At 51.8% G+C, this 21,211-nt stretch overlaps 1 protein-coding gene and 1 non-coding gene across 2 annotated transcripts in view; both read right to left on the bottom strand.

The window, feature by feature from the left end:
• Positions 1–21,211, bottom strand: part of CCN4 (cellular communication network factor 4) — a 58,418-nt gene that overhangs the window by 20,793 nt on the left and 16,414 nt on the right. The window contains exon 2 of the mRNA XM_058276073.2: positions 10,243–10,316. Within this exon, the coding sequence (XP_058132056.2) occupies positions 10,243–10,316 (74 nt within the window). The remainder of the gene's footprint in view (positions 1–10,242; positions 10,317–21,211) is intronic.
• On the bottom strand, positions 11,961–12,067 carry LOC111766343 (U6 spliceosomal RNA). The gene has a single exon (XR_002798418.1). It is a non-coding gene; the product is annotated as a U6 spliceosomal RNA (small nuclear RNA).

Below are 21,211 nucleotides of genomic sequence, written 5' to 3'. Positions count from 1 at the left end.
AAGCCTCCACTGCATTCAAGGCAGAGGCCAGAGCGCTGGGGAAGGGAGAAGGACTTTCAACAGCCAGGGTCCCAGCTCCCGCCCAGGGGCCATGGGTGGCTCACAGCCTGTTTTTGTCAGGGCAGGAAATGGTTTTTACATTCTAAAGAGCTGTGAAAACAACAACTAAAAAAGATGCAGCTGTAGCAGCAGCTTCACAGACCTTAGACTATTTACTTTCTGACCCTTTACAGAAAAGGGTTGCTTCTCCGACCCCTGGTGGAGAATGCCGATTCTTAGTAAGAGCACTTGCAGAGTACAAATCCCCTGGCAGGTGTTGGTCCAAGTGCTTTTTCTAAGCACGTTTATGTAATAACTGATTTAATCGTGGTAACTCCTGGTTAGACATGTCCAAACATTCACAAAAGTTGCGGGAATAATGTGCTGGGCCCGCAGGCACCTTTCGCCCACCTTCAGCAGTTCTCACGCGCACGGCCCGTCTTATTCCTCCCTCTCCCAAACGTGCTTCTTTATTCCTGAGTATTTCAAAGCAAATTCCACCATCACGTGGCTTCACCTGTAAATACCTCCGTGTGTCCCTAAAGTGTGAGGAATTGAAAAAAAAAAAAACCCATGCAACTCTCAAACCCAATAAAATGAGTTACAATTCCCTAACTTTCTCTAATTAATCTCTACTCCGTGTTCAAATTGCACTTCAGCGTTCTGAAAGATTTTTTTTGTTTGTTTTCAAGAGGTGGTTTCTTCGAATCAAGATCCACTCAAGGTCTACATCTTGTTCTAGGCTAAGCCTTGTCAGCCTTTTTTATTAGTATATACCTTAAATAAGTAATTTAATCCTTAAAATAACCCTAAGGGGCAGACTGCTTTTATTATCATCACCCCCATTTTACATATTGGTAAACTGAGACATAGCGAGGTCAAGAAATTTCCCAAGGACACTAGTAAATGGCAGAGTTGGGATTTGAATCCAAGCATCCCAGTCTCAAGCTGTCATACCTACCAGCCACACTAAGGGCCTCTTGATTATGGTCCAGGTAAGGGCTGTGAGAGCAAGAAGATGAAGGGCAGGGCATAGGAGCACAGAGGGCTTCCTGGATGAGGAGGCATTTGCCCTGAATCTTAAAGAATGGGTGGGAATTGGCCAGAGGAAGGGCAGAGAGGGCTCCGAGCTGAGGAACCTGCATGAATGCGGGTGTTCAACAACGTGATTCGAGCCAGGATCGGCCAGCTCAAAGGCATGGCGATGGCAGGCAGGGTCAAGGCCAGAGGGCACACGTGCCGGCCCCTGGGGAGGATGGCGCCTTCCAGAGCCAGCCGAGCCATTGGGCCAGATGATGCTCAAAACCCAGCGGAGTCACCATGGATAGACCCAGTCTGGGGAATAGGAGGTTCACAGAGGTTGAGAGACACAGCAACAGAAGTGGACTTGGCCCAGTGGTTAGGGCATCCGCCTACCATGTGGGAGGTCCAGGGTTCAAACCCCGGGCCTCCTTGACCCATGTGGAGCTGGCTCATGCGCAGTGCTGATGTGCACAAGGAGTGCCCTGCCACGCAGGGGTGTCCCCGCGTAGGGGAGTCCCATGCGCACGGAGTGCGCCCCGCAAGGAGAGGCGCCCAGTGTGAAAGAAAGTGCAGCCTGCCCAGGAATGGCGCCACACACACACGGAGAGCTGACACAACAAGATGACCCAACAAAAAAAGACACAGATGCTGGGTGCCGCTGACAAAAATACAAGCGAACACAGAAGAACACACAGCGAATGGACATAGAGAGCAGACAACTGGGGGTATGGGAGGGGTGGGAAGGGGAATGAAATAAATAAATTAATAAATCTTAAAAAAAAAGAGACACAGCAAGTAAAGAACACTCTTTCTCTTCTGACTCCAGATCCCAGGATCCTCTGATGGTGTTCAAGGGGCCCTGCTCCTGCCTAGTTCCAGTTCATTCAGCCACGTGTGGATTCAGTTACCCCAAAGGAGCGAAGGGCTCCCCTGTCCCAGCCTGCACGTGGCGGTGGGTGTCCCAGTGCATGAGGGAGGAGCGAGCAGATCTCCCAGGACCTGAGCCTACACCTGGACAGGAGGGGCCCCTGGCTTCCGTCCCCACTGAGACGTGTGGCCTTGGACCAGTCACGGTCTCCTCTGACAAAAGGAAGACCAAGCGCCTTCTGGCTCTGAGAGTCGGCGCCGAGCAGGCCCTCGATGGGGCCCCAGCCCCGGCACTGCTGCGCAGCATGGCCCCTCGCCCTCCTGCTCCTGTCTCAGATGCAGAAGCAGGGGCCCTGTGCTGGGGTTGGCGCACAGGACACACCTGAAGCGGGCCTCGCCGCCCTGAGTGGGGGGTGCAGTGGGGCTTTGGAGCCTTGGAGGTGCGGAAGTCAGTAGAATTCTCTGGGCTCTGTTTCCTCTTCTGTAAAATGGGGGTGATCAAAGTTCCTGCCACACAGGATCCTTGTGAGGATTCAGTGAGATACAGGAGGCGCAGAGCCCCCGGGCTCAGCACGCGCCCGATCACGGTCGGCTCTTGATCAACACCCAACTCATGCTCTCTCCCGCAGAGGTTCAGGCCCAGTGAGCCAGGCTTTTGAGCCCGTTTTACCCACGAAAACCCGAGGCGCAGGCAGTGTTTGCTCCCAGCCCCGGGACGTGGGAGAGCCGGTTCTTGACCCCAGGCTGTGCGCTGCCCCTCCTCTAAGCCACCACCCTATCCCACCCAGGGCACGGGGAGCGTGGGTCTTCTTGCCCTCGTTTCCACGTGAAGATATCAAGGTTCAGAGGTGAAAGGAGAACCAGGACTTGAACTCGGGCTTCCAGCTGCCCACCCTCGGCTCAGGAACCGGCCCAGCGGCCACTGCTTGCTACCCGGTCCTCTCGGAAATCCAACCCAGGACCCCCTTGCAGAGACCCTGTCCCCGCTGCCCAGCAGGAGGCTCCCCCCGAGCCAAGCAGTTGGTTCTGGAGTGCTTATCGGACCCTTCCCTCAACCCCTGGGATTCTAGAGTTCCTCTAGGGTGCCGGCATTGAGGGCGGCAGCTGAAGGGAGGCGGGCCATGCCAGTACGGAAGGCGACGGCCTGAGCACGCTGGCAGAGGGCAGCGCGTGCCAGGACCCGCAGGGGCAGGGGCGCAGGTAACTGGGGTGGCAGGTGCCTTGCAGAGGTCGGGGAGCGAGCAGGAGGTGCAGCTGCTCAGAGAGGCAGGAACGAGGACCCATGGTCGCCCAGTGGGACCCCGACAGCTCCCCCTGGAGGCTGAGGAAGGCCTGGGGGGGGCGCTTTAGTTAAGATGATGTCAAGGTCAGGAAACAGAAAAGAGTGGGAAAAGCATTCAGGCAAAAGGAACAGTGTGGGCATGTGTGCAGAGTATTGGGGAGGAGGGCCCAGGAAGGAGGCAAGAAGGTGAGCTGGGAGCAGTGCCAGAGGATGAAGCGTGGGCCAGACCCTCGGGAGATAAAACGACACCCACCAAGCACCATCTGTGCCAGGGCCACCCTCCAGCCTTTCCTATAATCCTCTGGCACAACCTCATTCAGAGGTAGATTCCCAGGGCCCAGGCGAGGAAGCCGGGCTCCAGACATGGACCCTGGTTTAAATTCAAATGCTCGATTATATTCCAGATGGCTGGTGGCAGAGTTCATTCTCCTCCCTCCTGCTCCTGCAAACTTGAACCCAAGACAGGAATCCCTGGTGGGGCAGGAGGAAGGGACGGGGATGGGCTGGCCTCGGGAGAGCACCCGCTGGTGGCCGGGAGGAGTGGGGCGCTGGGAGCCGCTGGTGGGGAGATGGGGTGGGTGGTGGCCCCAGATTTCAGATGGGGCAGATGGAGGCATGATTCCCTGAGATGGGAGAGGTGGGCGGGGACTGGAGCCCCTTCGGTGGCAGCCCGTCCTGCACAAGGATGCGTCCCCAACTTGCAAAACCTCAAGAATCGACTGCGGATGGGAAGTGTTAAAACTCTGGGGTCGGAGAGTGGATGTAGATCAAGGGGTTGAGTGCCTGCTTCCCACCCACGAGGCCCTGGGTTCGATCCCCAGTACCTTCTTAAAACACACACACACACACGCACCACGACAAAACAAAAGAACCTCTGGGGTCTGGGACCCCTGTCCAGCCCGATTGGGGGGACTGGGACAGGGGGCTGCCATCTGTCTTTGCACGCAGCCCCCAAGGGATTCTAACCACCAGGCTGACCAGGACAACACTGAACTGGTAGGATCGACTGGCCAGGAAACTGCAGCTGCGTTTTTCAGTTTTACGAGGGTCTTGCGGGCCAGGGACCAGGTACACCCTGAGGGGTTCACAGAAGAGATGTGGGCCGAGAGGCGAACAGTGTTGGACAACAGGAGAGGGAGGAATCCTGCCAGGAGGGAGCTCCCAGAGCCCCGACACACATTTTTGGAGGCAGAGGCCGACACCTTCTGTAACAGCAGCAGGTAGTGGTCCTCTAGCAAGCCTTCCAGAATGCTCGCCTGCAAGCCCTGCTGTAAAAAAATGGATCCATCCAATGCATGAATGAGAGCTAGCAACCAGCCTTGGCTCAAGCTGAAAGCAAGCCTAGAGATCAAGTTCAACTTCTTCATTCTTAAGACGAGAAAACGAGCCCAGAGAGGGTCAGTGGCTTGCCTAAATTCACACAGCGACGGATTATTTGCCCTGGTCTTCTAGCTATCGAGACAAGTCTATTGTCCACTCCAAGGGTGGGGTTACACGAGCTCTGCCCCCTCAGGATATTTCCCCACCCTTCTACTGCCCATTCCCCTGTGCCAGCCCGGGGCAGGCGCAAGGCACGCGTCTCTCCACTCCAGACTCAGGGCTGGATTCCTGAGCGGCAGGCATCGCCGCCGCCCTCCTCTCTCGGGGCCTGGGCTCCAGATTCCTCTCCCTCCTCCGCCCACTCCCCACCAGGGCCCGGCAGACCCACCACCCACAGCCCAAGCCTGGAGCTGCCTGGGTGGGCGGGCGCGGTTAACCCCACCCCACCCCCAGCTGGAACGTCCCTTAGCCTGATTCGCGGGGCCGGTTTCTTCTCTGCTTCTGCCTGCTTCCGGCCTCCAGCTTCCTCTCCCTCCGTGGAGAGGAGCGTCGGCCAGCTACAGAATCTCAGGGCTGAGCAGAGCCTGGAGTCTATCTGCATTCAGCGGTTTGCAAAGTCAAGGGTGCAAAAGAATCATCAGACAACGGTCACCGTGAGATGCGCGGGTGTCACCCGGGGATCCAGGTGCAGGGACCCGCCTGGCTCCCACGGCCCTCGCATCCACCTCCTCTCCCTGTATCCACACCAGTCCCCTCCCGGCTAGTTCAGGAAACTGTCCCCAACACGGGAACCCTTCTCCATAGGCGGGATAAGGAGCAGACACTTCACCACCACGTGGCTAGAAGGAGGACACGGCTCAGCACGCAGGAGGGACCGCTCATGCCCCTGAACTAGACCGCTGCGTCGCCGTCTTTCACCCTGCCCCGGGTTTGTAAGACAAGTCCAAGGAGCAGCAGCACGGGCATTGCTCTCCCACATGCTAATCCCAGGGTGCTCGCTGACTCCCCTTTAAATGTGCCAGGGCAGCTGACGAGGATCTGGAAACCTTGGGGCCTCAGAAAATGCGCCCAGTACTGGCGCCGACACAGCCCGGCAACTGGGGTGCCCCTGCACCCACCCACCCTGGGGTCGAGCCCGCTGGGCCCGGGATTATCCGCGGCCCGCGGTGCTCCCACTCACTGGGCTTCTTCCACCTGCCTTTGGAACAATAGCAATTGCTTCCCTTGCATGTGCCAGGGACTTCTTGTGCTTTGTTTCCAAAAAAAAAAAAACCCACAATCTTCGCAACCTCCCCAAGAGGTGAGGACTAACATGCCTTTTTCCACATAAAGAAACTGACTCAGAGAGGCTGGGCCACTCATCCGAGGTTGCACAGCTAATGAACGGAGGAGCTGGGGTGAGACCCCTCCACGTAGCCCCCCTCCTCAACACACACCTATGGTCATACCTGTCGGTTCACTTGGGTCTTTCTGGTCTAATAAAGTAGAATGTGAGCCATATGCGGACTTTTACATTTTCTGATAGACACATAAAACCGGTGAAAGGAAACAGGTGAAATTTACTAATATATTTTGTTGACCCCAATATGCTCAAGATATTATCAATTTCAACCTGGAGTCAATGTATAAAAATTGCTCGGGAGGCTCTTACAGCCCTGGCCGCGTACCGAGCCTCTGAACTGCCGCGTGTGTTTCCCACCTAGAGCCACATTCAAGGGCTCAGGCGCCTCGTGTGGCTGGAGGGGCCCAGCCTGCAGGGCTGGGTGCTGTGGCTCCAGCGAGGCGCTGTGTGGGGAGCTCTGAGCACTCCGCGCCCACACCTGGGGGGTGCTGGGTGGCGGGGCGCCTTTCTGGCATCCTTGTGGCTGGACAGAAGGGGCTGGGCCCCCCGAGGCCCCACTCTTGGGCCCCCGTGACCTCCTCCGGCCCCCCACCTCGCGCTGGCTGCCGGGGCCACGGGTGGCAGCCTTTCCAGCCCCGCCCTGCGCCCCGCGCTGCACCCCGGCCGGTGGTGGAGCCCCAGGTGCCGGGCAGCCCCTCCTGCCACCCCAGGGGTTGACATGGCTCCCGGAAGAACGCCAGGATCTCTGTCTGCCCAGAGCCGAAGGCGGCCTCCCGGCCCCGGGCTGCCCCGCGGGCCGAGGCGAGGACCCTTCCCTGGGACCTCCCCGGGGGGAGCTGGCTCGCTGGAGCGCCCCAAGCCGCCAGCCCACCGGGCAGCGTCTTGGCCCTCTGATGGCCCCCCGGTCCCGTGCCCACCCTGAGGACAAGCCCTGGCCGAGCGCCCGGCCGGGGTGGACACTGCCCTCCTGTCCACTCGCTCCAGCGCCCGGCCGGGGTGGACACTGCCCTCCTGTCCACTCGCTCCAGCGCCCGGCCGGGGTGGACACTGCCCTCCTGTCCACTCGCTCCAGCACCCGGCCGGGCAGAGGGCGGAGGGGCCGGAGCTGGGAGAGACCTTCGAGGGGCGAAGGAGGCTCCCGGCAGGGGGTGAGGGCTGGGGGCCCGGCGTGGCGACAGGCTCGCTCAGCTCCCACGAAGGGGGTGCAGGGCGCACGGCGTGCCCCGTGGGTCAAGGCGGCGTTTGGCCGCCTCCCGGGCCCACGTCGTCTGCAGTGGCCCTAAGAGCGGAAAATGGGTTTGGGGTCCACAGCCACCATGTGCGCCCTTGTCGCTGCGTTCTCCCACTGTCCCTCGCACACTCACTCCACGGGCTGCCACACTCAGATGCCGCATTCTCCAGACACCCCCTCGCCCACGCCGTGGAGGGTGACACCCTCAGCTACCCCCGACTTCTCGCACACACACACCAGGCTCACGCAGCCGCGCGCTCCCCCGGGTACACCCAAGCGCATCCCTCACGCACTACGTGGGAGAAGGGCCCTGGGACCCACCTGCACACCTGGACGCCGGCCTCCGCCCTCCCCAGGTGTGCCTGGGAGCCACGCCGCGGCGTGCGCTCACCCAGCCCCAGGCTTCCGAGGGTCCTCCCTCCGGCTCTCCCGCATCCGCCCCTCGGGAGCGGGGAGGGGGTGGCCCCAGGGGTTCATCCCGTGAGCAGGTGAGGAGCGCGAGGCCCGCTTGCCGAAGCTGACGCAGCCAGCGGCGGGCACCATCCTGACCACGTCCCCCCCCTCGCTCAGACGTGTGGGTGCCCGTCACCTCCTACACAAGCCCGTAAGCTCCACGGGCCATGGCCACACGTTTCTGCATCTCTCAGGGCACAGATATGTTGGCCAGGGAGGCGGTCAGCTGTATTGAAAAGAGCCAGACCTAAGTTCACATCTCGGCTTCACTGCTTGCTAGCTGTGTGACTTCAGGCAAATTACTTAACCTCTCTGAGCCTCCGTTTTCACATTTACAAAGGGGAATGAGAATTATATCTGCTTAAGAGTATTGTTATGGGGATTATAGGAGGTACTTACAAAGGTTACTAGGTGCTTGCTAGATGGATCTAACAAGGTTAGAGCATAGGGCATAAAGCGTTTGGCACCGTACGTGGTAAAGCTCGCCAACTGTACCCCTTTCCCTTATAAACACAGAAGGAAGCAAAGGAGGAGGAGATGAACAAAAAATAAGCCGTATCTGTAGTATGTCTTTGTCAAACACTGACTTCCTGGTTACGCTTGGCTGTGTTCCTGAGCTCGGCATTCCATTCCATGCCCTGATTTATCTCTTCCTTCTTAATTACAGGACCTTTCTTTCCGTGGGGCTTTCACAGCTGATAGCGCTTCTCCTTCGCAATTCTACCTTCTCAAAGTTACTTGGCAATTCTTACAGACGTTTTCTTCCATACGATCGTTTATGATCATTTTTTTCTATTAAAATCCCACTGGGAGCCCGACGGCACTTGCATTCCTTCTCTGTGTGGCTGGGGAAGGGGGTCTGGCTCACGAGAGCAGCCCTGGGCTCCGCGCGCTGCGGCCGGGGGCGCGTTGTTCCCGCACTCGCAGCCCGCCCCGGGGCTCTGGGGATGCCACAGGAACTCAAACGCAGCACCCCGGTCCCAGGACCCCGAGTCACCAGACAAGTAAGGAGTGCGGAGTCTTGGGTCCCCAGGGAAGGTCCCCAGGTCTCCTGCCCCCTCCTGCCCCTCCCAGGAGCTGCCCACCTCCCCACGCTCTGGACCTGTCTGGTTCTGCTCTCCGTGACCTGCCCCGGGCGAGCCTTCGCCTCTGTACCCCACCCCTCCTCGGCACCGGCTCCCGGGGAGGTGGCCGGGGCCCCGGCACGTCCCTCCTGCCTTCTCACTCACACCTGGGCTGCCCGGAACCTCCTCACCCTTCCCCATCCACCCCCTGCCCTCCCAGACACAGCAGCCCGGGGCACCCACGGCCCCGAAGGAGAGGCTGCGGTGCCGGCCTCCGGCAGCTCCAACCTGTAGGAAACACAGTTTCCCCCCTGCTGGGAAAGCCCTGGAAGGAAGGGCAGGATTCAGCCTCTAACGATCTCAGTTTGAACACTGGCTGCTTAGTGACAAAGAGACCCTGGCAAGCCCCTGCTCAGCGCGTCTCTCCTCCTTGTAAAATGGAGCGGCATCTTTTCTGATCGTGATTTGGCACCATCTGCAGGCAGGCCCCGTGCCAGGTAGGAGGCTTGAGGCGTGAAGCAGACAGACAAGCTCCTGCCCTGGCGGGTGGCCTCACCTGGCCAGCGTCAGCCCTCGTCTCCCAGCCTCGGGTGCCGGCTGAATGGCAGCCAGAGTCCTTGAGCCGCGGGATGGAGCTCAGCTCAGAGCCTCGACTTCCTCCTCCGTGGACGGGGCTTGCTGACCCCAGAGGAAGCTGCGGGGGGCGTCGCTGGCCGAGCCTCCCCGCCACCTCCGCTCCATCTCCGCTCCACGCTGGCAGCAGGCCCCGGCCGGGCTGCGGGCTCCTGGCCTCAGAGGCTCTGCCCACTGCCCACCCCCCGCCACCCTGTGCCTGGCTCTCCTGCCCCAGGCCCGGCCCCAGCAGCTGGCGCCGTGCTGCCACGTGTCTTCTCTGGCTTCTTGGGGGTTCAGGCTTTGGGGGTGCTGCCCTTTCCCCTCGGTCTGAGCTGGGATGGAAGTTGAGGCAGGAGTCCCGCCTGGGAACAGTGGGCTTCCCAGCAGGACCCAGATGTGCCTCCCCCCCACACTGCCGAGGGCTGTGCAAGCCTCCTCCTTGAACTGCAGGGGGCTGTGCCAGCCAAGCTGGCAGCAGTAGGGCTGGAAATCATCCCCAGCTCGGTGTGCTCAGGTGAGGCGCTTTTGTTGAAAACTGGCACGTCCCTTTCCAACTTTTCTTGACTTTTCCACTCCCTGTATTGTCTCCTTCTGCTTTGAGTTTCTGAGGCTCAGATACTCCTTTTTCAAACTCTACAGACTTTGGAAGCATCCTAACAGCTTCCTCGTTTTATGAAGCTCAGAAAGGGTGATTGACAAGCCCGAGGTCACACAGCCGGTCTTGGCAAAGCTGGATCTGGAGCCCAGGTCCCCTGGCCCCCGTGCAGGTGGATGTCCCTTTCTGCTTTGTTCCAGGTTTGGGGGGTGGGAACGGGACGGCCCGTTTGGGATTTCCCCCCAGGTATCGTGCCTCCTCCTCGAGGTTCAGCTGGCCCCGAGCTGCCCCAGTCCACCCTGTGGGTCTGGCCCGTGCCGCCTCCCCCTATCAGCGCCCCAACTCCCTCCCCCCCCGAGGGTCAAAGGGCAGGAGCGGGTGGGAACCGGAGCACCCCCAGGCAGGACTTACCATGACCAGAGCGCGGCCCGCGGCGGCTGCTGCCGTCACTGCCGCCAGCGTCCAGGGCAGGAGCCACCGCATACCTGGAAGCGGGAGGCAAAGGCAGCCGCGCAGCCCGGGGGATCGGGCCGCCGCGCGGGGGGCTGGGCACAGGCCGGCCCTGCCCATCGGGAGCTCCGCATCTGCCTCTTCCCGCAGCCCTCGGGGGGGTTTATTAAGGCAAGAGCTGACGTCAGGGTGAGGGGCAAGCCTTGCATGTCCCTCGGAAAAACTTTTCCTGCCTCTCTCTTTCTTTTTCCCCCTTTCCCTCTGTCCCCACCTCCAGCCCCAGCGGGGCCAGCCTCCCTGGCTCGGGCAGTTCTTAAAGGGAAAGTCACAGGGCTGAGGCTTCCCCCGGGGGGCACTAAGGTCCCTGCAGGGAGCCTGGCCCCCTGGCCGTTCTGCACGGGGTGCGAGAGGGCCTGTAGGGGGTGCGGGGCAGGGGCGGGACAGTGTTCCCCGGGCTCTAGGCAGAGCTCCCATGCCTTGCCTTGAGGCGGCTGCTCCTGCTGGCTTCCCCTTTGTCATCTCGGGCTCCTCTCTCTCCAGTGCAAAGGAGAAAGGCTTGCAGTCGAGCAATCTGGAAGTGATAGGGGTTGGCGAGTGGAGTGGGAACGCAGCCCTGGTTCTCATCACCTCTATGAAGATGAGCGCCTGGGGACGCAGGGCAGAGCTTCCTTCCCTGCCGGGGCCCTGGAGCCCAGGACCGCTGGGGGCTGCTGTCCTCCAGGTGCGGTGCGCCTCCTGGCCCTGCCTGAGGGCCTTTGCCACAGAAGTCTCTAGTGCCAGAGGAGGCGAGGCGTCCCCTAGGAGGGTCTGATCTGCCCCAGCTTGGCCATCGTCACCTCCTACGTGGACCTTGGAGTCAGGCTCCTGCCTGGCCCACGCAGCTCAGGGCCACCCGAGTCGGCCTTGGAAAGTCGAGCTAAGGCTCTGCCACCCTCTGGATGCAGCCCCCAAAGGCCGGCCGCCCTTCGCGCTGGCAGGCACCCTGCCCCGGCCGTGTCCTGGAAGGCCAGCTCCCCCCTCTCCCCCGCTCCTTCTCCCCCACCCTACCTCTTGCTCCCCGCACTTGGCCATGACAGGCTCTAACGTTCCCCTCGCACCCCAACCAGTTCCCGTCTCCAGCGCTTGCACCTGCTCTCCCCTCTGCCAGGAATGCTCTACCCGGTAGCGCTGTTTGCTTGGTTTTCGTTAAACGTTTTATTTGAGAGGCATGGGCTTACCAAACAAGCGTGCGTATACTACAGGAGTCCCGAACCGCAGCCCACCACCAGCACGTCACACGGTGTGGAACGTTTGTTACCATCGATGACAGCCCTTTTTTGGAACTGCACTATTTTTTTTTAAATGATAGTTACCTTTGTTACAATTGATGGACGATTATGAAAATAGCACTTAGCTACCATCCATACTTTACACTAGGTGTATTTTCTCCATATTCCACCTAGTACAAGCACCTCGTATTGGGGTTGTACCTTTGCTACACTTCATGAAAGAGCGTTCTTACCCTTGTGCTATTAGGTGGAGTCCATCACCTACAGGAGGGTTACTGGGCTGTGGGTCCTGTTTTAGTTTTTAATTTTTACTCTAGTAACGCATACAACCTAAAGTTCCCCCTTTTCAAGCATTCACCTAGATAATACACTCACAATAATGTGCTACCATCACCACCATCCACTTCCAAAGAAAATACGGGTCACGTCACAAATTGGCACTCCATCCTTGTTCGTGGGCCCTGCTAGTCTTCTCTGTATCATTCCAATTTTAGTACATGTGCTGCCAGAGCGAGCTCTCCCCTGTAGTTTTTTTTTTTTTTAAGATTTATTTATTTATTCATTTCTCTCCCCTTCCTCCCCTACCCCCCACCCCGGTTGACAGTTGTCTGTTCTCTGTGTCTATTTGCTACATCTTCCTTGTCCACTTCTGTTGTTGTCAGCAGCACTGGAATCTGTGTTTCTTTTTGTTGCGTCATCTTGTTGTGTCAGCTCTCCGAGTGTGCGGCGCCATTCCTGGGCAGGCTGCACTTTCTTTCGCGCTGGGCGGCTCTCCTTACGGGGCGCACTCCTTGCGCTTGGGGCTCCCCTACGCGGGGGACACCCCTGCGTGGCAGGGCACTCCTTGCGCGCATCAGCACTGAGCATGGGCCAGCTCCACACGGGTCAAGGAGGCTCAGGGTTTGAACCGGGGACCTCCCATGTGGTAGACGGACGCCCTAACCACTGGGCCAAGTCTACCGCCTCCCTTGTAGTTTTAATAAGTTATTCCTTCTCTCCCCTTTTGCTTCCTTTATTAGCATGGAGAAGCTGAAGCATGGGCTGCTACTCAGAGAGGCAGCAGGCCTGACATGACTGCACGAGAGGTAATTCTGATCATCTCTCCATTCATTCTGGGCATTCACTCTGACCCAATTCTGGCCAATGAGACACAAGGGAAAACCTCCCAGGGTGCCCTAGGAAGACTTTTCTTCCCCAGGAGGAGAAAGACATTTCTTCACCCAACCTCTTTGTTCCTTGTTTGCAAACGTGATGACTAGAGTTGCAGCAGCCATTTTGAGTCTATGAGGCATAAGTCTAAGGAAGAAAATCCAACAGGCTGAGGATGGCAGAGCAGAAGGAAAGAAAAAGCCCGAATCCTTGGGACTTTGCAGTGTTACTGAAGCAAGCCTCCCCCAAACTTCCCATTACATGAGATACTTTAATGATTTTTTATTCAAGTCATAGTTACATGGGTATTTTATTTCTTGGAGCCAACACCTGCACACTGATATTCATAGAAGCATTATTCACGATTGTCAAAAGATGTAACCCCAGGTATCCACCAACCAATGAATGAATAAACAAATTGGTGCATACACACAATGGAATATTATACAGCAGTAAGAAGAAATGACGTTGTGAAGCATATGACAACATGGATGAACCTGAAGGGCATTATGTTGAGTGAAGCAAGCCAGACACTAAAGGACAAATACTGTACAATTGCATTACTATGAACTAAATAAATCGTGTAAACTCATGGAGTTAACAATTAGAATATAGAGGGAGCAGATGTGGCTCAAGCAGTTGGGCAGCCACCACCCATATGGGAGGTCCTGGCTTCAGTTCTGGGTGCCTCCTAGAGAAGACAAGTGTAGACAATGAGTGGAAACAATAAGCGCACACAGCAAGGAGACACAGCAAGCAGACAATGAACAGACAGAGCAAGCAAACAGACAAGGAACCCATCTCAGGGTGGGGGGAGTGGATAATTAGAATATAGGTCACCAGAAAATAGGATGAGGGTAGAGAATAGAAAGCTGAGGGTTAATCTGTGCAGAACTGGTTAAAAAAGAAGGGTTGTTTGTTAATCTTTGGAAACCAACAGAAACGGTGAAAGCACATCAGTGTTTATAACTAGCTGAGCTACCATATGGATATGGCAGTGGTTGAAAGGGCAAACCTAAGGTCATGTATATTATTAGAAGGAAAGCTAAAAAAATATAACATGAGACTGTGTAACATAGTGAAACTTGGTGTGAAATACAAATATGGATAATATTACATATATAAGACTATTTTCCCAAAATATAAATATAAACGAACTCTTTCTGACAGAAACAGAATAGCAGCTATGTACAGCAGGGGAAGCATAGAGAGCTGGAGAGTGATGAGTTTGTCTGATTTTTGTTTTTATTGTTATTATTGTTATTGGAATAATGCAAGTGCTCTACTAAAGATTGATGTGATGAATGCACAACATGTGGTTATACCAAATACCATTGACTGTACACTTTGAATGGATTTATGCTTTATTAATAAGTATCAATAAAATTGATTTGTTAATTTAAAAACAAAACAAATGCATTGTAATTGGTATTTGGGGATTTACTGAATTTGTAAAATGGCAAAGCAGGTGCTTGGCACATAGAAACTGTCCAATAAATATCAAACCTCATTTCCTTCTCATTAATTTACTTGATGCTCTTAAAAAACAACCCGCGTGGGGACAACCAGCAAGATGGCGGCAGAGTAAGGAGCTCCTAGAGCCAGCCCCTGCTACAGGGCAGTTAGCAAGCACCCGGAGCTCTCTCGAGCTAGCTGAAGCACATGTTTGGGGGCTCCAGGAGGCCTGAAGAGCATCCTGCCACATCCTTGAAGGAATGAAAGCAGGAGACTGCCCAGCTGCTCATAAGTGGAGCACTCCATGCCACGGAGGCCGGGGCCCATTCTCCACTGGAGGCACAAGCCGCCTTGGGAGCTGTTCCATGTCTGGAATTGAAAGTTCCACTTCCCAAAAATGGGGGAGGAAGAGATGGTTGGGCACGACTTCAGCTACTGTTGAGTAAATTCAGTGGGCTAAAGTATAATCCTGAGAACAGCTAAAGTTTGAGCCTGTTTCAAGTCAGAAAGAGGCTGATAGCCACCATCTTAACTCCACGCCTGGCACAAGGGGAAGTAAGGCAGACTGAAAATCACACTGCTGATGGGGACCAGCTTCTTTCCATCCATATTAGATTGCAGGTGTAGCCTAGGCTCCAGTCCCACCTCTGGCAGGGAGGAAGTTGGGGGGACCAGTGCCAGTCTCTCTGGGAAATTATTGGCCAAGTCATGGAAGCTGGTGATTGTCCTACTTTGGCAGTGCAAGCTGCCCCAGGACCTATTCTGTGACTGGAATTGGAAGCTCCATTTCCCAAAAACAGGGGAGGAGGAGATGGTTGGCCACTGATTTTGGCTACTGATTAGTAGACTTGGCTGGCTAAGGTGTAACCCTAAGAACAGCTGGAGTGTGAATCTGTCCAAGTCAGAAGGAGGCAGGAGGCCACCATTTTGACTCCACCTCCAGCATAAGGAGATGCCCAGCTGATCAAAAATCATAGTAATGGTAAGGACCGGTTTCTTTCACCTGGATTTGCCTGCATCCTTAGCCTAGGCTACAGCTCCATCTCTGGCAGGGAGAAGGCTCATGGGCCCTGCACCAACCTATCCAGGTAACTGCAGGTATCTTTGGCTGGCCCAGACTGAATAATCGGAAGTCTACCGGGGCAGCTGTGGCCATCTTGGACCCACACTGCACAGATTGCTGCCCATACCTGCAACTTCATCCCCGCCGCAGGCAGGGGAGAAAGGGGCATGAAGCTTCATCAGTCACTCTGGGCAACTACAGTCTAGGCCTGCATTATTTGGATTATTCCACAGTGCTGTGACTCTGTCCCTACCCCTGTCAAAGGAGAAAGTTGGGAGAAACTTCATTGGTCCTTGGCACAATGAGGGCAGCTTGAGCCTCCACAGCTTATAGCACCAACTACGTCCTTGGCTCTGCACAACCAGCAAGGGAGAAAGGGCAGGAAGTCCTAAACTAAAGAGAAAAACTGCACTCAGAATAAATACTCTAGTAAGCCAGATGCCAAGACACCAACAAAAAACTACAATCCACACCAAGAAACAGGAAACTATGGCCCAGTTAAAGGAACAAGATAAGCCTCCAGATGGCATAAAGGAGTTAAGACAACTAATCACAGATGTTCAAACAAATCTCCTTGATAAATTCAGGAGATAGCTGAAGAGATTAAGGATATTAAGAAGACATTAGAGGAGCACAAAAGAATTTGAAAGCATACATAGAAAAATAGCACATCTTATAGGAATGAAAGGGGCAATCAATGAAATTTAAAAAACATTGGAATCAAATAATAGAAGATTTGAGGAGCCAGAAGAAAGAATGGGTGAGCTTGAAGAAATGGCCTCTGAAAGTGAATATACAAAAGAACAGATGAAGAAAAGAATGGAAAAAATTGAACAAGTTCTCAGGGAAGTAAATGACAGCAAAAGGCATACAAACATATGTGTCATGGGTGTCCCAGAAGGAGAAGAGAAGGGAAAGGGGGCGGGAGGAATATTTGAAGAAATAATAGAAAATTTCCCAATCCTATTGAAGGACATAGATATCCATGTTCAAAAAGCACAATGTGTTCCTATCCAAAAAAATCTGAATAGACCAACTCCAAGACACATACTAATCAGATTGTCAAATGCCAAAGACAAAGAGAAAATTCTGATAACTGCAAGAGAAAAGGAAAGCATAACATATAAGGGATACCCAATAAGATTAAATGCTGATTTCTCACTAGAAACCATGGAGGCAAGAAGACAGTGGTCTGATATATTTAAGATACTACAAGAGAAAAACTTCCAGCCAAGAATCTTATATCCAGCAAGATTGTCTTTCAAAAATGAGGGAGAGATTAGAATATTCACAGATAAACAGAAATAGAGAATTTCTAAACAAGAGACCAGATTTTCAGGAAATACTAAAGGGTGTGCCAGAGCTTGAAAAGAAAAGACAGGAGAGAGAGCCTGGAAGAGAGTCTAGAAATGAAGATTATATCAATAAAAGTAAACAAAAATGTTAAAAGAGCAAAGAAAATAAAACATGACAGATAAAACTCAGATAGTAAGGGATAAACTTAGCCAACAATGTAAAGCACTTGTATTCAGAAAACTGCAACTCACTGTTAAAAGAAATCAAAAAAGGCCTAAATAACTGGAAGAACAGTCCATGTTCATAGATTGGAAGACTAAATATCATTAAGATGTCAATCCTACTCATATTGATATACAATTCAATGCAATCCTGATAAAAATTCTACCAGCATTAAAAAAAAATGAAAACATTATTATCAAATTAATTTGAAAGGGTAAAGGGTCCTGAATAGCAAGAAACATCATAAAAAGGAAAAGTGAACCCTCATCTACAGACTTTAAATCATATTACCTAGCTATAGTGGTGAAAACAGCATGGTACTGGCATAAAGACAGACCCATAGACCAATGGAACCAAATTGATGGTTCAGAAACAGACCCTCACATGTATGGTCAAGTGATTTTTGACTAGCTTGCCAAACCTGCACAGCTCAAGCAGAATAGTCCATTCAACAAATGGTGCTGAAAGAACTGGATATCCATAGCTGAAAGAAGGAAAGAGGACCGACCCCTATCTCACAACTATCCAAAAATTAAATAAAAATAGATTGACATGGCAATCCCTGGGAACTTTGTAGTGTGGGGTGTTCCCAAACCCCAAGTGGGCTGTTTCAGGGGCTTGCAGGGCAGGAATTGTCTGGATGTCAATTTGGTGAGACAGTGACAGAAGAGATTCTTGCAAGCGGTCGAACTTTCAGTTTCTGACACAGAGGTCAGAAGTTCTAGGCAGAACCCCTCCCCCTAGGGCTGGTGGCCCATCCGTGGTGGTCCCTGAAATCTGTGTTGTGCAATGGCGCTCCCAAACCCTGAGTGGGCTGTTTTGGGGGCTTGCAGGGCAGGAGGTGTCTGGATGTCAATTTGGTGAGACAGTGACAGAAGAGATTCTTGGGAGAGGTGGAATTTTGGGTTTCTGACGCGGAGGTCAGAGGTTGAGGGCGGGACCCTTCCCCCTAGGGCTGGCACCCAGCTGCAGGGATCCCTGAAGGTTGTGATGTGTTGCGGTGCTCCCAGGCCCCCTGTTAACCAGATGCGTGGTTCCCAGGTCTGTGTCCCCTAAACCCTGGTGGCCTATGTTCCAGAGACTTACACCTTGAGTCTCCAATATCAAAGACTTCCCATCCCTGAATCCACTACGCCCTGAGGTCCATCTGAGGTACTTGATTACCCTAGCCCTCGGCATTTGTTTTTGTTTTCTCTCTCTCCTTGAACTTGGAGGAGTATACCAGCTGTCTTGGGGAGAGTCTAGGAAGAAAGGAGAGGTGAATCTGCTGAGAAAGCCCAATTTACCTAAACGTCCTGGGATAGGAAACTGGGTCTGGGAGAAGGTGGAGTCAGAAAATCAATTAGACCTCTCCTAGCACACCTAAGGGGGAGGGACTGTAGAAGGTGCTATCCAAGCTTCCAGTAGCATATTTGGGGTTTCTGGTGAGGTGTGGGTGATCTCACGCTGGAAATAAAGAGCCATAGTCATTTGTGTTGACTTGGCTCAACAAGGACCTAATTGAATCTCCTACTGGACCTCTCAGGCAGCTTTCTGGCTGCCCTGGGAGAGAGAAGTGAGGAAAGGAGAAAGGGGGAAGGTCAGATCCCAAAGTGTATTATATAACTGCAAAGAGGATTCCTAGCTTAAAACATTGTTTTTTGTTTGTTTGTTTGTTTGTTTGTTTTGTTTTTTGTCTTGCTTGCTAATATTGCATTGTCTCCTGTTCTTTTCTCCTGCTTTATCTACCAAGGTCCTTTTCCATTTATTTAGTTTTTTTTTTCTCTTTTCCTTTTTCTTGCTTGTCCCCCCCCCCCCCTTTTCTTTGCACACTCCTTTTTTCTCTTTTTTTTCTTTCTTTTCTCTCTTTTTCTTCTTATTTTCTTTTCTTTTCTTTATATAATAGGTGCTGCAGGGAGTGCTTCACACTTGCTGTGTCTCCTCTTCCTCCATTTCCTCTTTTCTGTGTGTATTGATTTTGGCCACCTACACTATCCCCTTTCTCCCACATCTTTCTATCCTCCATTATCTACTGTTTCTCTTACATTCGACCTCCCTTTCTTTGCCCCCAAATTCTCTGACTTTTAATTTCTAATACCTTTGTTCTGTTTTCTGTCTTTTATCCACTCTTGATATTATTGTCTTTCTTTTCTCTTTCCCTCTCTCATGAAAACACTGGCTTTTTAAATCATACTATATTCCTTCCCATATTCAGTTGACTGTCTCATTATAGATACTCTACTTACTCCTATAACTCTACACAACTTACATGAGTCTAATATCCATTCTCCCAAATCTCACATAGTTGCTCTGTTAACATTTATTACCAATACTACTTTATACATTTTCTTTTCTTACTTATTTTGCTTTCCCTGGCCCTAATATTTTCCTTCAAAGTGAACTTAACCAGCAAAAGAAAATAGAGTAAGAAGAACAAAGCGACAAAGAGAAGACATAACACTTACACACGAACAACAACTAATTAATCCCCAAGACTAGACAAAGAAGCTAAGGAACTGATTAAACCTGTCAAGATAAAATGATGACCAAACAGCAACAAAAAACTACACACCAAACCAATAATCAGGAAAACATGGCTGAATCCAATGAACAAACTAAAAACCAGGAAGGGGAGCAGAACATTGGACAAATAATTAAAGATCTCAAAACATATATTAGAGACCAAGTTAATGAAGTAAAGGAAGAGATTAACAATATGAAGAAAACACTTGGAGAGGAAATTGTAGACATACACAAAAAGATAACAGATATGGTGGTGATGAACACCACAGTTCAAGAAATCAAAAATACACTCTCAGCAAATAGCAGCAGATTAGAAGAGGCAGAGGAGAGAATTAGAGACATGAAAGACAGTACATCTGAAATCAAACAGATAGTAGAACTAACTGATAAAAAGATAGAAAAAATCCAGCTAGGACTTAGGGACCTGAATGACAATGCAAAATACACAAACATACATATTATAGGCATCCCAGAAGAAGAGAAGAGAAAGGGGACAGAAGGGGTGTTGGAGGATTTAATGACTGAAAACTTCCCAAATCTACTGAGAGAGATGGATGTACATGTCCAGGAAGCAAAATGCACCCCAAACACCATAAATCCCAACAGGCCCACCCCAAGACATATACTTGTCAAATTATCCAATGCTCAAGACAAAGAGAAAATTCTAAAAGCAGCAAGAGAAAAGAGAACCATCACATACAAGGGAGGCTCCATAAGATTAAGTGCTGATTTCTCATCTGAAACCATGGAGGGAAGAAGGCAGTGCTATGATATAGTCAAGGTACTAGAAGAAAAAAATTTTCCAACCAAGAATACTCTACCCAGCTAAACTAACATTCAAAAATGATGGAGAGTTCAAAATATTCACAGATAAACAGCAATGAAAAGAGTATGCCAACAAGAATCCTGCCCTTCAAGAAATACTAAAGGGAGTTCTGCAGGAAGAAAGAAAAAAACAGGAGAGACAGAGTTGGAGGAGAGTGTAAGAGCAACAAAAAAGACAAAAAGAGAAGGGAAAAAACAAACAAAATATGACAAACACAAGTCCAAACAAAATATGGCTAACATAAATAATTCCTTGAAAGTAATAACACTGAATGTCAATGGATTAAACTCACCTGTCAAAAGATTCAGACTGGGAGATTGGATAAGGAAATATGACCCATCTTTATGCTGTCTACAAGAAACAATTCTTAGACTGAGGGATTCATGGAGGTTGAAAGTGAATGGCTGGAAAACAATCTTACAAGCAAACAATAACCAAAAAAAGGCAGGAGTAGCTATATTAATATCAGACAAAATAGACTTTAAGTGTGAAACAATTGTCAGAGACAAAGAAGGATACTACATATTAGTGAAAGGGATAATCTTTCAAGAAGAATGAACAATCATAAATATTTATGCTCCTAACAAGGGCACCTCCAAATACATGAGGCAAACACTGGAAAAACTAAGTGAAAGAATAGATGCCTCTACAATTATAGTGGGAGATTTTAATACACCACTATCAACTTTGGACAGAACATCTCAAAAGTGAATCAATAAAGAAACAAAAACTTTGAACAGTATATTAGAGGAGCTGGATCTAATAGACATATACAGATCATTACACCTGAATACAGCAGGATATACATTTTTCTCAAGTGCACATGGATCATTCTCCAAGATAGACCATATGTTAGGTTACAAAGAAAGGCTCAATGAATTAAAAAATATCGAAATCATACAAAATAACATCTCTGACCACAGTGGAGTGAAGCTGGAAATCTGCAAGGGCCAGAAGGCCAGATTTCACACCACCATATGGAAATTAAACAGCACACTCTTAGAAAAACAGTGGGTCAAAGAGGAAATCTCAAAAGAAATTAATAACTACCTTGAAACTAATGAAAATGATAACACAACATACCAAAACTTATGGGATGCAGCAAAAGCAGTACTGAGAGGGAAATTTATAGCCATGAATTCTTACATC

The sequence above is a fragment of the Dasypus novemcinctus genome, chromosome 14, assembly GCF_030445035.2.
Source record: "Dasypus novemcinctus isolate mDasNov1 chromosome 14, mDasNov1.1.hap2, whole genome shotgun sequence".
Lineage (NCBI taxonomy): Eukaryota > Metazoa > Chordata > Mammalia > Cingulata > Dasypodidae > Dasypus > Dasypus novemcinctus.
The sequence above is the reverse complement of the archived record's forward strand: the minus strand, read 5'-3'. Positions and strand labels throughout refer to the sequence as shown.